The sequence below is a fragment of the Notolepis coatsorum genome, assembly GCF_963971535.1.
Source record: "Notolepis coatsorum genome assembly, chromosome: 20".
NCBI classification, from domain to species: Eukaryota; Metazoa; Chordata; class Actinopteri; order Aulopiformes; family Paralepididae; genus Notolepis; species Notolepis coatsorum.
The window spans coordinates 54,820,624-54,835,135 of NC_140184.1; the positions used below are offsets into that span (position 1 = coordinate 54,820,624).

A 14,512-nucleotide genomic window follows, 5' to 3' on the forward strand; every position below is an offset into this window, starting at 1 on the left:
CAAGAACCCCGTCCAAGAGAGTGTATACCGCGCTGAGATTGAGAAGCTCATCACAGCGGGACACGTCACAAAGATGGACATTAAAGAGGCTGACCAGACCACTGAATCGTGGTACGTGCCCCACCACAAGGTCCATCACAACGGTAAAGACCGCATAGTATTTAACTGCAGCTACCAGATCGGATCCCAAAATCTGAATAAAGAGTTACTGCCCGGTCCCACACTCGGCCCCTCCCTACTCGGCGTTCTACTCCGCTTCCGCCAGGAAAAGGTAGCCATCAGCGGGGACATTAAAGGAATGTTCCTGCAGGTGAGATTAGTAGAGGCGGACAAGCCCCTGTTACGGTTCCTATGGAGAGAGAAGCCAGGAGATGAGCACCCAGCCATCTACCAATGGGAAGTCCTCCCCTTCGGAACGACGTGCAGCCCCTGCTGTGCGACATTTGCACTACAGAAACATGTAGCAGAGGACCCAGCAGCGGACGAAGAGGTCCGACACAGCGTAAAGAACAGCTTCTACGTAGACAACTGTCTACAAAGCCTTTCAACCCAGGAAGAAGCCGAGGCTCTCCTGATTAAACTCCGCGCCTCATTGATCAAAGGCGGCTTTGATCTCAGGCAGTGGGCCAGCAGCGATCCGCAAGTACTGCGCAGCCTCTCCTCCGAGGACAAGGCAGCCAGCAGCGAGACCTGGATGGCTACAATCCCGGGAGAAGCCCAGGAGATGACCCTGGGATTGGTGTGGCGATTCAAAACAGATTCGCTTCACTACAGACACAAGCCCCTGACTACGGAGCAGGGAAGGCCGGCGGCGGCGCCGACCACCAGACGGAGTGTGTACACAACACTCGCCCGACAATATGACCCGCTAGGATGTATTCTACCGTACACCACCAGGGCAAAAATGATTGTACGAGCATTGTGGGACAAGGACCAGGGCTGGGACGACCCCATTCCCGCACACCTTGCATCCACCTGGAGAGAGTGGGAGATGGAGCTCCACTCACTCCCAGGCGTTAATATGCGCCGAAGCTACTTCCCACCCACGGTGAGGCCAGAGACATGTAAAATGGATTTACACGTCTTCAGTGACGCCTCAGAGGTCGCATACGGATCAGTAGCCTACTTGCGGGCCCAAGACCAGGGGGGAGAGATCTACACAGCATTTGTCCTCGCCCGCTCGAGAATAGCCCCACGCAAGCAACAATCTATCCCACGTCTAGAGCTCTGCGCAGCCCTAGCCGGAGCGCACCTAGCCACGCTCATCCAACGTGAGCTCACCATACCGGTGTCTAGAACAATCCTGTGGTCAGATTCCACGACGGTACTCGCCTGGATCAAATCGGACTCATGCAAGTACAAAGTCTTCGTGGGAGTCAGAGTCACCGAGATTCAAGACTTAACCGAAGAGTTAACCGGAGAAACAGAGTGGCGCTACGTTGATACAAAACAGAACCCAGCTGACGTCATCACCCGGGGGATGCCCCTGGATGACCTCACCCGTCGCAATGTCTACAGTGACGGCCCTGCATTCCTAAGACTCCCGGAAGGACAGTGGCCCATGCCTATCCCGAGGGAAGCAAGTCCAGAGGAGGTGGAAATTAAGAAGTCTGTGTTCTGTGGATTGAGCACCGTAGCCTCCACCGACCCTAACATAGACGATTGCACGTCCATAGAGAGTGCACAACAAAGAACATTCCTGCGGTACCACCCGGAGTGCAAGTCCCCCGCTGATATGTCAGCAGCTAACTACGAGGAAGCAGAATTGCTTCTACTGCAGCGAGCCCAGAGAGACTCGTTCCCCGATGAATTGGCCTGTCTACAGGGAGGAAAGCCCGTCCCATCCGACAGCAGATTAATTCACCTGGCCCCCGAGAGCGACGCTCACACCCTCATCAGAGTGGGTGGTCGCCTACGCAGAGCCCCCAATCTACCGGATGACATTAAATACCCGATCGTATTGAACAGCCGACACAAGGTCACAGAGCTGATTATAAAGAAATACGATGAGGATGTACATCACGCAGGAGCAGAAAGAGTCTTCGCGGAAATCAGACGTCGTTACTGGATCCTACAAGGAAGAGAGGCGGTACGACGCTTCCAACGAACATGTCTAGACTGCCGCAAGTGGCGCGCGCAGCCCAGCATACCAAGGATGGCTGACCTTCCTCCATGTCGCCTCCGAATCGGTGACAAGCCATTCCACTCAACGGGTATGGACTGCTTTGGCCCGCTGCACATAAAGAAAGGAAGAGGAACCGAGAAGCGGTGGGGTATTGTATTCAAATGCATGACCACCAGAGCGATACACATCGAGCTTCTCCCGACCATGAACACAGACTCATTCCTTATGGCCTTCCGTAGATTCACATCACGGAAAGGAAGACCGTCTACCCTATTGTCCGATCATGGGACAAACTTCAAAGGCGGCGAAAGAGAGCTGAGAGAGAGCTTCCAAGCTATGGGCCCAGAACTTAAGACCCACCTCGCTCCAGCACAGGTTGATTTCCAATTCAACCCCCCAAACGCACCCCACTTCGGTGGCACTTGGGAACGAGAAGTGCGCTCCATAAAGACAGCCCTGTACGCAGTACTTGGGGCCCAGACTGTGGCGGAAGAAGTCCTAATGACAGTCCTCACGGAGATTGAGGGAGTACTTAACTCGAAGCCCCTCGGATATGTCTCCAGTGATGTGGCGGATATCGACCCAGTTACCCCCAACACACTCCTGATGGGGCGGCTAGATCCCACATTACCCCAGACCATGTACCGGCCTGAAGAAGCGAACGGCCGACGAATGTGGAGGTACAGCCAAGTATTAGCCGACAAGTTTTGGAACAGTTTCCTACTGCACTACCTACCGTCTCTACAGACCCGCCAGAAGTGGGTAAAGGAGAGAGACAATTTGACAGAAGGAACAGTCGTCATGATTATTGATCAATCACTGCCCAGAGCTATGTGGCCGGCCGGCCGCGTAAGCAACGTGATCACCGGTGCCGACGGCAAGGTCCGAGCAGCTGAAGTGCTCGTCCAGGGTCGCACTTACACCCGTCCCGTGGCGAGGCTCATAGAACTGCCTCGACTCCCAGACACAATCGATGATGACCATGACCCTACAACCCTATGACTTTGTGAAGTTGACTGACCCCTACAGCAAACCCTTATGTGTAAATAGACAACGCGATTAATCTGTCTCTGTTTAACTGATTAGGTCTGGGACCTATTCAGGGGGTGGCTGTTGTGAAGGGCCAGATTAAACCGAATATATATATTTATTTATATATATATATTTAATTGTATTTGTATATTCTCTAATATTCCCTGATATCCCTTGTATATTCCTTGTACAATATGCATTGAATATCCATTCTAGCCTACTGAACATCCCATAATAGTCTCCATTCTACTATTGGTCGAGACCTTGGTGCCAGGCTGCCATACCCCTCAGACCCAGTTCAAACGTACCGCTCGACATGTACGAACAAGTCCTAGTTCCGCGTAGGAATTTGGCTACCGCACCACTAATGGGACTATTTGTTCATAGTGCGTATATATACTGCGCTACTAAAGTAGGACTTTCTTTTCAGTCCAGTTTCTTACCCTCCAATAGAGTCACAGACGTAAAGCCTCCCCGCGACGCCACGTGTGGGAGTAAGGCCAAGTTCGCCTACCATCGGTATTGAGACATCGTGTATATTAATATTTGAATAGTCATATTTGGCACTATATCGTCGAGTTGGACGTAGTCTATTAAGCTAATAATAGTCTGTTAATATATAGTGCTTCGTGCGGTGAGAATACTACCGTAGTCAGTACCCCATCGTTTCGGGCAGAGAACTGGCTGCTTACCCAGGGTGGTTGACCCTATGTGAAGCTGCACCCGAGGAGCCCCAGAGCCGACGAGCGAGTGGACCTGTATACCGGATTATTCTACCGACGACAGCCCGCCTTCCCAGGCACGGATTATGCTTTGGATACTTTGATTATTCCATGGATAAAGACCCCCGACACTGCCGTGTGTTGGAACCCCCCCCCCTGGAGAGGACGCAAGGTGAGGAGACGCTCTGCAAGACGAGGTCTCTTCACGTCTCTCCCCCGTGGACCGGAGAGAGCCGGCCCACAAAGAGTCCACCTGCTTTCATCTGTGGTCCAAGGATCGCCGGCGCATTGAACGGCACTACAGTGGGTTCACCTGGGATACCCTTGGCCGGACGAGGCAGCTGGATTCTACCCCCCCCCCCCCCCCTCCTACTCCTGTCGGCTTACAAGCGACCAGATTAACCCCCTCTAGTGTATCCAGCCTATAATCATTAAAGTATCATTGCTGTTATTCCTTAACTATTCCAGGTCGTATATTTACCACCTGCGCCTTCAGAGATTGGACATTCTCTATTGATATACCGACGAATACTCCTTGCCATAAAAGTGCATACTATTTCAATTCATAAATGTAATTAAGTAATTAAGTGATTAAGTGCTTATTCTACACACCATCGCTGTGTAGGAAATAAAGACCTGTTTCTAATTCGTACATTTGTGTTGGATCCGTTTCATCTACGTGAGAGTGTTCATGATAATATATTTATGCCGTGTACTGGGTGGCCGAATATTAAGTACAAAGGTAGTGGTAGTAAGTATCATATCTAGTAATACAGTCAGGGAATTGTACCCCTCAGTTACACTGGTGCTGAATATGCAGTCCCAGGCTTTCATTGAGACTGATGTGTCTTTACCATACATTAGCTGTTTCCATCCTCATTGCTCTGCAAAAACAATTCAACCAAGGCTAAATTGTAGGGGTGGGAATCACCAGAGGCCTCACGATGAGTATTGCGATATTAATATTGCGATATATTGCGATATTACCTTTTTTCAACTGCAAAGTAAAACTTTGTCAACATGTTATTGTTTTATCTAATAAAATAAAGTTCAGTCTGTTCATCTCACTTCAATCATTTTTATTGCAGAACATGGTATTTTCTCAAGCAGACAGATGTAAACACTAGGGGTGTAACGGTACGCGGATACGTACTGTACCGCCTCAATGTGGTCCTCCGGTACAGTATGTGCTGTGCACCGAGCGATTGCAACGGTATGGATTTTTTTTTTGGCGGAACTTAAATCCCCCCGGCCCTAATATAACGTGCACAACTAACCGGATGTTGTTTGTTCATTCCACGCAGCGCGCAGCTACACTGAACGAGAGCTGTAATTCAGCATAGCATATTAGCCTTAGTATGGCGAGTCAATACTAACTGACAAGCCAGAGCCATGTCATTGTTCAACTTTATTGCGAACTTTATCACGCATTTGAAACGGCATCACCCGAATGTGAATATCACTGGTACACGGAAGAAACAGATCCTAGTGCAAGATGCTGCTTGAATGCAACGGGGACAACGGAGTATGGTCGCAGATCTGCTGCTATAAAAACACCTATGGCGTTTGTTATTGCTTTGGCCCGGTCTGCATTAATAGCGAGATGCTGCTTGAATGCAACGTTGCATTCAAGCAGCATCTCGCTATTAATGCAGACCGGGCGCTGCCAGGTGAAAAGAAGCGGTTGATTGGCTAGATGTGTGTCGGAGGAAGCACGTGATAGCCTCCACTCTCCCAGACCGACTGTGGGGGGTAAGTGCGCAGCGACCAGGAAGGGGATTGGGAATTGGCATAACGACTAACATTGGGATGGGAGAAAATCGGAGGAAAAAGGAGGGGGAAAAAGATCAATAAAAAAAAAAAACAATGTGGGCATTGTAAATAGCAAAAGATGAGATTTCAATGTCCCTCACCTAAACCAGTTTGATATGCAGAATTGTTTGGATGTTGACATCTATAATGGCTTACCTACCAAACTTGGAACCATGGCCTAATCATGTCATTATCCGTGTTGGGCAAGTTACTTTAAAAAGTAATTAGTTACAGTCAGGGCAGCCTCAGGGGGTGTGCGAGCAGTGCGGTCGCACAGGGCCTCGCGGGGAGGGGGGCCTCGCAATTTTTTTTTTTTTTTTATAAACAAATTTTAAAATAGATGTTAACACTTTAATCGCCGGAAATGGCGAAACTCGTCATTGCCCGCCATGCTCATTCTGCCGAAGACGCCGTAACACGTCTTTGATATCAATATTTCAAAAATCTGTGATCGAAATCATATTTCTCCTCCGGGGACCTGAGATATACTGCTGAGCTCCACTCAACTCTCTAACGGTTCAAGAACGCCATCTGGTGGCCGCTCGGCAGATCGCCCAACAGGAAGTCATGTGGATGAAGTGGTGCTCACCCATATTTCGTCCGGGCACTCGCTATCATTAGCAGGACTCCATCTTGACACAGTGAACACCGATCGGTGCAAATAACTGGACAAACAACATGATTTGGACGTATATATACTATTATACAACCTGGAGATGGATCGGGTATTTTGACATCCCATAATAGAAAAAATTCTATTCCACGCTCATCCCCCAACGGCGCAAGGAAGATACGGTGAGTTTCAGCGTTATTTTCTAATGTCTGCTATACTAACTGCTCTGATGATCATATGACCCACACTAGATGAATGATATAACGTTGCCCACGGAATTATAAACGACCCCACGCCCATCCGGTCAACATCAGATCATACGTAGTAACTTCTAGAAGTACCTCCAGTTGAATTTTTTTATCTGGCACCGATCGCTACCAAACTGTATTTGATCATCAATATAATGCATTTGGGGCTATAAATCAAGTTCTGGAGAAAGCTGCAGAAAACGATAAAAACATACTTATACTTTAGACCGTATTTTAGTATGAATATGTGAATGAAAAAGTATAACGTTGCTACACCCTGAACAATAGATATAGGACATTGAATGGGCCATAATAATGTCAATTTAGCAATACAATTTAAAAAGTTATAGCCCTGCAAAGAAGGGGAACTTCTCCATAGACAAATAGAGTTGGCTAGGGATGGTAAATTATGAATTTAACCATGGCGATCAAAGTGTTAACAATCACTTTCCATCACAGACCTAAAATCTAGTTTTGCTTACATACTTATATATTTCACATTAGACACGTTTGTAGAATGTGTCTGACTTGTTCCGGGCTGCGTGTATCACTTCCGCAACGGATTTCGGCGGATTTCGGTTTCCGGGTTCGCCTGATTGGCCGCGACGGCCATGTGACGCTATACGGCCCTCTCTGCCTCTGCCGCTGCCTGTGTGTTGATGCGCGCGCGGCGCAGACTTCACTGCCGCTTTCCCACTTCAACGCCAGAGCAATATTGTCGCGCCATCTTCTGAGTGCAGACGCGCTGCTGTTTAATCACTTTTCCCACTTCAATGACAGAGCTGCTGTTTAATGCTCACTTTTCCCACTTCAATGACAGAGCTGCTGTTTAATGCTCAATTTTCCCACTTCAATGACAGAGCTGCTGTTTAATAATATTGTCGCGTTGTGGAAAGCAGGATGAGAGAGCGTAGATTTCAGTGTGTATCATTTAATCATTTATCATTTAACATTTGAAAGGCATACATTGTTGTCATACAGAAGTACAGAATACTTTTATCCAAAATGCTTCTTACTGTTACTGTTAGAGACTGTGCTAGACAAGATAAGTATGAAATAAAATAGTATAGCATGTAAAATAGAAGTAAAAATAGAGGTCACGCTGTTCAGTATAGACATATGTACAATGTTCGATGCAGAATAGAAGTAACTGAGTTACCATACAATATACAATATACTATGCAATGTACTAATATACAATACGGCTCACTTTTCCCACTTCAATGACAGAGCTGCTGTTTAATAATATTGTCGCGTTGTGGAAAGCAGGATGAGAGAGCGTAGATTTCAGTGTGTATCATTTAATCATTTATCATTTAACATTTGAAAGGCATACATTGTTGTCATACAGAAAGTGATTCTTGACAAAAGCAACAATATTATTAGATGACTGATGACTGCACAGCAGCGTGGCGCGATGTGAAAGGGGAAGTGAACTCCAGCCTCTAGGTCAAGTCCACGCCGCCGCGAGCGTCAACACAGCAGGCTGCCGCGGGGGCGTGCCACGCGTGTCACGTGGCCATCGCGGCCAATCAGGCGAACCCGGAAACCGAAATCCGTTGCGGAAGTGATACACGCTTCCGGGCTCTACGGCTCTGCAGATATACTATAGTGTATCTGCGGCTCTGCAGATACACTATTGGAGCTCTGCGGCTCTGGTTTCAACGAGGGGAGGAGTTACAGGTACGGTCGGGGTCTGACTATTCAGCGCTATCCACAGGAGCGCTGTGCAGCCTCGGAGCAGAAGAAATAACGCTGCGTGCCGTAAGCTTATCAATACCAAGTATAGTGATTAGGTTATGCCAAGACGAAGAGGACGTTCAGCAGATGGACTGAAGATGAAAGTTGTTGCATGTTAGAAAGTTTAGTAGCTTAGCTAAAGGCAGGGACAGCTAAATAGCGTTAGCTAACCTAGCTAGCTAGTTAGCTTTAGCTACGTAACGTTATCGAGTGCTAACGTGTGGTTCAGTCGGGCTAGCCATGTCGGCTTAGCTAAAGGCAGGGACAGCTAACTAGCGGCAGATAAACTAGGAACAGACTCCCAAGTTCATCCCAACGGGGGGGGGGACAATATGGACTGGTGAACTTTGTCAACTCCACGGTTGTCTCCTTCCTCTTGGACGGCGTTTGGTGAGTTTTTAATGCAATCTATTCTGTTCCCGCCGTGGATGTGGATCTCTCTATCTCTCTCTCTCTCTCGCTCTCTCTCTCGCTCTCTCTCGCTCTCGCTCTCTCTCTCTCTCTCGCTCTCGCTCTCTCTCTCTCTCTGGGGTAACTGTATCCAGTCTGAACTGAGCCCAGGGAGCAACAACTGTTCTCTGATCACACTGATTGCTGCTGTGTGTGGGGGGGGGGGGGGGGGGGTAAACTTTGTCAACTCCACGGTTGTCTCCTTCCTCTTGGACGTTTGGTGAGTTTTTAATGCAATCTATTCTGTTCCCGCCGTGGATCTCTCTCTATCTCTCTCTCTCTCTCTCTCTCTCTCTCTCTCTCTCTCTCTCTCTCTCTCTCTCTCTCTCTCTCTCTGCATGTTGTGCTTGAAAAATTAACCTGGCTTTAAACTTGTTTATCAGGTTCCAGGGGTGTTTTATGCATTTTCCCTGTTACTGCCAGGTATACGACTGTACAGGTGCATTGCCACTAAGCCTCGGGCAGCGCTATTATTTAAGAATACGTTGACTGTATCATATGCCCAGCCTCGGGCAGCGCTGTTATTTAAGAATATGTTGACTGTATGCCCAGCCTCGGGCAGTGCTATTATTTAAGAATACGTTGACTGTATGCAAAAAAATAAATAAAAACAAATGTATTAATTAATTAATTAATATACAAATTATAAAAGTAACTAGTTACTTCAGACATTTTTAAATGCTCAAATGTGACCCCACCTCCACCCCTCTTTAACGGAACATAAAATACATGTGCATGTTCAAATATTTATGATAAATCTGAATATTATAATGAAATGGACACTTAATACATTATTAACACATTCAGCGCTAGGCCCGAGATAAGTTGGGTTAACTCGCCATCGCTTGAGCACCAAACCCGAGAAAAGTCGGGTTTTAATCGTTATTTATTAGGGATGCCCCGATCGATCGGCCAGCGATCGGTATCAGCCGATATTCAGTATAAATATGAGATCGGTGAATTCCGATAATGCTTTATTTCCGCTGATCGTGAAAACCGATCGATGACACGGAAAACATGATCCAATTCTCAGCGGAGTTCTCACTCGCTCTTCTCTCACAGCCACACAGCTGCTGCACGTCTTGCCCCTCCTCCTCCTCCTCCCCCTCCCAGACCCATCTCATGTCAACAAACCCTTCGGCAAGAGTCGAGTGCATGAGCACCGCAGAGCTCCTCTTTCAACATAACAAGGATTAAACAAAATGGCCCAGTCATCTATTCACTTTTGTTTAATATATGAGGCGTTGTCTAATGTTATCTAGCTACTGATAGCTCCTGATATCAACGTGACAGTTTGTCATTCGTTTTCGCAAGTGCTGGGTAGCGTTGGCTAACTAGCTATCGCTCGTGAGCTAACGTTACTGTTTAAACAAAACTACACAGTCAACTATTCACTTTAGTTTAATACATGATGCATTGTCTAACTGGCTAGCTACTGATAGCTCCTGATATCAACAAATGCGCATTTCAGTTTAAGAATGATAGGGATGCGCCAGCATGAGACCTCCGTTAGATAGGTAGCTCACGTTAGCTGACGTTAGATCACTGTTAGATCACAACGAAATGATCCAGTAAACTAAATAGCCCTTGACCTCGCCTTGTGGTGAAAGTTTGGGAAGGAGGCGAGTAGGTGACCACACACCTGCTTATGAAGGTAAGCGGATAGGGGTGTGGCCAGACGGATGTCGGTATGTAAAGGTACATTGTGGAGTTTTTTATTCAGTGCTCGTGCACGAAGTGAGGTTAGTGCAGATGACGCTGAGCGTCACCAGTATTCATAGAACTTGGTTATATACATAACCTTACGTTAACATAGCTAATCCAGAATAAACTGGAAACTGCATGGTTTGCAGTTAGAGACACAACTAATTGTTACATTGAATAAAAGTAGTTTTCGCCAATTTGTAAGTCGCTTTGGATAAAAGCATCAGCTAAATGCCTAAATATAAATGTAAATGAATATAGAATACCGGCCTATAAATTACCTTATTATGGCCAAGTCATACCCCCCACCAACCCAGCCACCCACCCACCCAACCACACCCCACCTACCCAACCTCCTCCAATGTACAGTTTCTACGTCAAATGTATATACTCTCTTTTCTAGACTATTTTTGTATCACAAACAGTACTGTATTTGCAAATCTGGTATGTCATAAATGTATAGATGTAGCAGAACTGTCTATCTGTATGTCGTGTATATATATGTTATGATGAATTGAAAATGGGGGACCCTGATGTAAACAAGACGAAAGTCTTTCTCTGGTCTGCATCCCCTTAACAATTGTATGTATTGAGCTGTACTGTACTGTACCCATTCTGCAATCTGTTAATAAAGTTTTCAATCAATCAATCAATCAATCTATGGATTGGACCAAATCTCCTCTTTCCAATGGCATATTTAAATCTGGATTTAGTATCACCAGGTGCCCGTTACAGGGCAGAAAAAAACGTGAATGAAATCGACTATAAGTTCAGTTACTTTTGTATAATGTCCATAGCTCCGCCATTTTTCACCAGATTGCAATGCGTTTTTGTAGACGTTCGTATAGAAACAATATGTATTTTATGGCAATAACGTTCAGGTTTGTTTGGCCCGTGAAATATAATCACGAAAATAATGTTCAAAAAAAGATTTCACATCGGCCCCACCATCTTAGACAGGGGTTGGTGTGAGCTGGGTAGTGTAGTTTTATGAAATTTCGATGTCCATCGAAAGCCCCGGTTTCCCATCCAATGCGCTGAGATTTCTATAAACTCATATTTAGCTAAATAACACTTAAAATCATTGGTAAACAAACGCAGTGCTGAAAATATACACTCGTAAATATACACTAGTTTTGATAGGGTTAGGGTCTTTACTCTTGGCTACATTTGGAAAAAGAAATGCAAAATGTATTAATACAGACTGTATTCATCTATTTATGATGTGAAATAAATATTGGTCAGGCTAATGTGGCGTTAATGTTAGTTGCTGTTAATAAATATCAAGTCAGAGCTATTCAAAGTGCATTCAGACCAAGCTGCCAATGACCCAACGTTAACTGGTTAGACTTGCTAGCGAATGCTAATATTTATTAGTATTTTGTATTCTGTTGTAGCCGATTCCTCCTGTAAGCACTTAGCTAATGTTTCACTTCTGTAGCAGCTAACACTAGCTCTTTAGTCAGTTATCAGCCACAGAGACTACTTCCGTTTCCTACCACAATGCCTTGCACAGAAGTAATGTTAGGTCAAAGAGGGTAGCATTTAAAACCGATGTTTTCGCCTTCTTGTGTTAAAAAGGTGTACCATAAACTCTCTATGGAACTGTATGTAGGCCAATACACAATGCTGGAATTATTTTATTTTATTTTTTAAACTTCTCGTTGCCTGATGTGAAACATCAGCGCTAATCTTTGATCGGCTGTGACGTTTTATGTTTGCCTCCGAGCTACGACCTCTGGCGGACATAATAAGAAGCACTTTGGAACCCCTTTCGTCTTGGTGTGTAAAATTGCTGTGTTTTGGTGACTGGCTGTAGACTGACCTGTTGTCTCTTCTCGATCTCCAGCTTCATGCGCATGCCCAGGGACCTCAGGGTGTCTTGGAACGTCTGTCTCAGCGTTCTCTCCATCAGGACTTTGTGAAAGGCTCCCACCACACTGCCACACAGGAACACCACCGCGTTGGCCAGCAGCTAGAGAGAGAGAAAGGGGGGGGGGGGGGGGGGGTACATTAACCAAAGGTGCTAACATTCAGCAAATGAGAGCGAATGAGACTTGCGTGAACGGACCAAAGAAATTGATGCAGTGTGGATCTTGTGAAGAGCGAGATTCAAGTCAAAGCAAATTACTCTCTGACATGGTAGGAGTCCTCTTTGTCAGAAGGCAATCCAGCAAAAACATATTAATTTCTCAAAAGGCCTATTGCACACCGCAATCTCCATGGTGCACTCTCCATGGTGCTGATTTACCCAATTTGTGGTAGAGGTAACATTATGGTGCATTATGAACTATAAAGACATAATTTCTATCAACCTACAATGTATGTTCTGTTCTTCAGTGTTTCTGCTGCTTAGCCATTTGGCCTATTTGACCTACTAAGCCTACTGTGCTTTTAAGAATATTAGTAAAAATTTGCTTTTACTATAGTAATAGACATCAATTTGTTCAAATAGGCCGGGACAAGTCAAGGTGCTTAAATATTACCTGTGGTGTCCCACAGGGGTCAATGTTGTGACCCAAATTGTTCATATTATACATTAATGATATCTGTAAAGTGTCTGAAATATTTAAATTGGTTGTCTTTGCAGATGACACAAATATCTTATGTTATGGAGATGATCTGCAGCAGCTTTTAAAAGTGGCAAAGAAGGAATTATACAAACTAAAATGCTGGTTTGATACAAACAAGTTATCATTAAATCTGAGTAAAACCAAGTTCATGCTGTTTGGAAATCGCTAAATAAATACAGAACTCCATCTGGAAAAATCGATAGAGTATATGAAATAAAGTTTTTGGGTGTCTTAATAGACCACAAACTCTGCTGGAAACCACACATAAAATATATATGCTCAAAAATGGCGAGAAGCTTGGGAATTCTGGGTAAAACTAAATACATCTTAAATCTGTAAGGGTCCACCTGTCCCTGGACCTTTCTCCCCTGTCTGTACTCCTCAAGAGCCCCCTCCTTTTCACATTCTCTCCCATGGTCTCCCTCTACTCATGAACAATATTCCTCTGCCTATTCTAGGACCCTTCCCCCCTGCCTGTACTCTTCAACAACCCCCACATTTACCCCCACCTTTGCACAGACATTTCCCATCTGTACCTCCCCCTGCTGGACATTCATCTGAACTTCCCCTTGTCTCACTCATGCATACCCTCCTGGTGCACTGGTGTATATTCAATGTCTACATGTCTCTCTGTGCCCTTCCCCTGCTACATTGTCTCTTGTTCCCTTGTTGATTGTTGTTTTATTAGTTCCTTGTATGGTTGTTATGTTTACTCTGTCTAGTGTTCAGTCGTCTTGTGTAGTTAGTTCTGTGTGCTTCCCTGTTTACATTCCCCATTGTGTTTGGTCTTGTGTTTTCCTGTAGCCCTGTGTTAGTTCTGCCTTTCCCTCATGTGTGTCTCGTTTAGCTAATTGCCCTGCTGTCTCTCTAGTGTTAATTGTTCCCCCTATATCTGGTGTGTGTTTCCCTACTCTTGTTGTCGGTTCATTATTGGAGTTCCTTGTTTTGAGATCCCTGTCTTGATGTTCCTGAGTATCCTGTCCTTGCTGTTACCCTCGTCCTTGCGCTGTCATTCGTTCCTTGTCTCCCTATTTTTCAGAAAGTCTAGTTTTTCAGTTTGTATTGTCATCTTTGTTTTCGTTTTTACAGTCTCGTTTTCTTAGTGTTTGTTTTGTAGATTAGTTGTGCCTTCCCCTACCAGCTCTGCTGTGGTTCCTCTGTTGTTTTTGTACCTGCTCTCATTTATGAGATTCCTTGTTTTTGTTGCTACCCTTTTTGAAGTAAAGACAATTTTTGTAATATCTTTGTTGCTGCCCTTGTTTTGGATTATTTTTGGTCACACTTCACCCCTGGCTCGAAGTGTTTAAATTAAAGGAGCAGTGCTCACTTTTGACAATCCATATCTACCTCTCCTTCGTATCTGTTTGCGCCTGGGCCCTCTGCTAACACATCCTTAACAAAATCAGAAATACTTATATTCTTCTTGTTGTTCTTGCTAATCAAAACCATTCTGCATATTTATTTTTAGCTCTGCCAGCAGCCGGGATGCTATG

At 45.4% G+C, this 14,512-nt stretch overlaps 1 protein-coding gene across 2 annotated transcripts in view; it reads right to left on the bottom strand.

Moving 5' to 3' along the window:
- Positions 1-14,512, bottom strand: part of adcy7 (adenylate cyclase 7) — a 96,620-nt gene that overhangs the window by 45,568 nt on the left and 36,540 nt on the right. For both annotated transcript variants that reach the window (XM_084337315.1, XM_084337314.1), the window contains exon 4: positions 12,272-12,421. In XM_084337315.1, the coding sequence (XP_084193441.1) occupies positions 12,272-12,421 (150 nt within the window). The remainder of the gene's footprint in view (positions 1-12,271; positions 12,422-14,512) is intronic.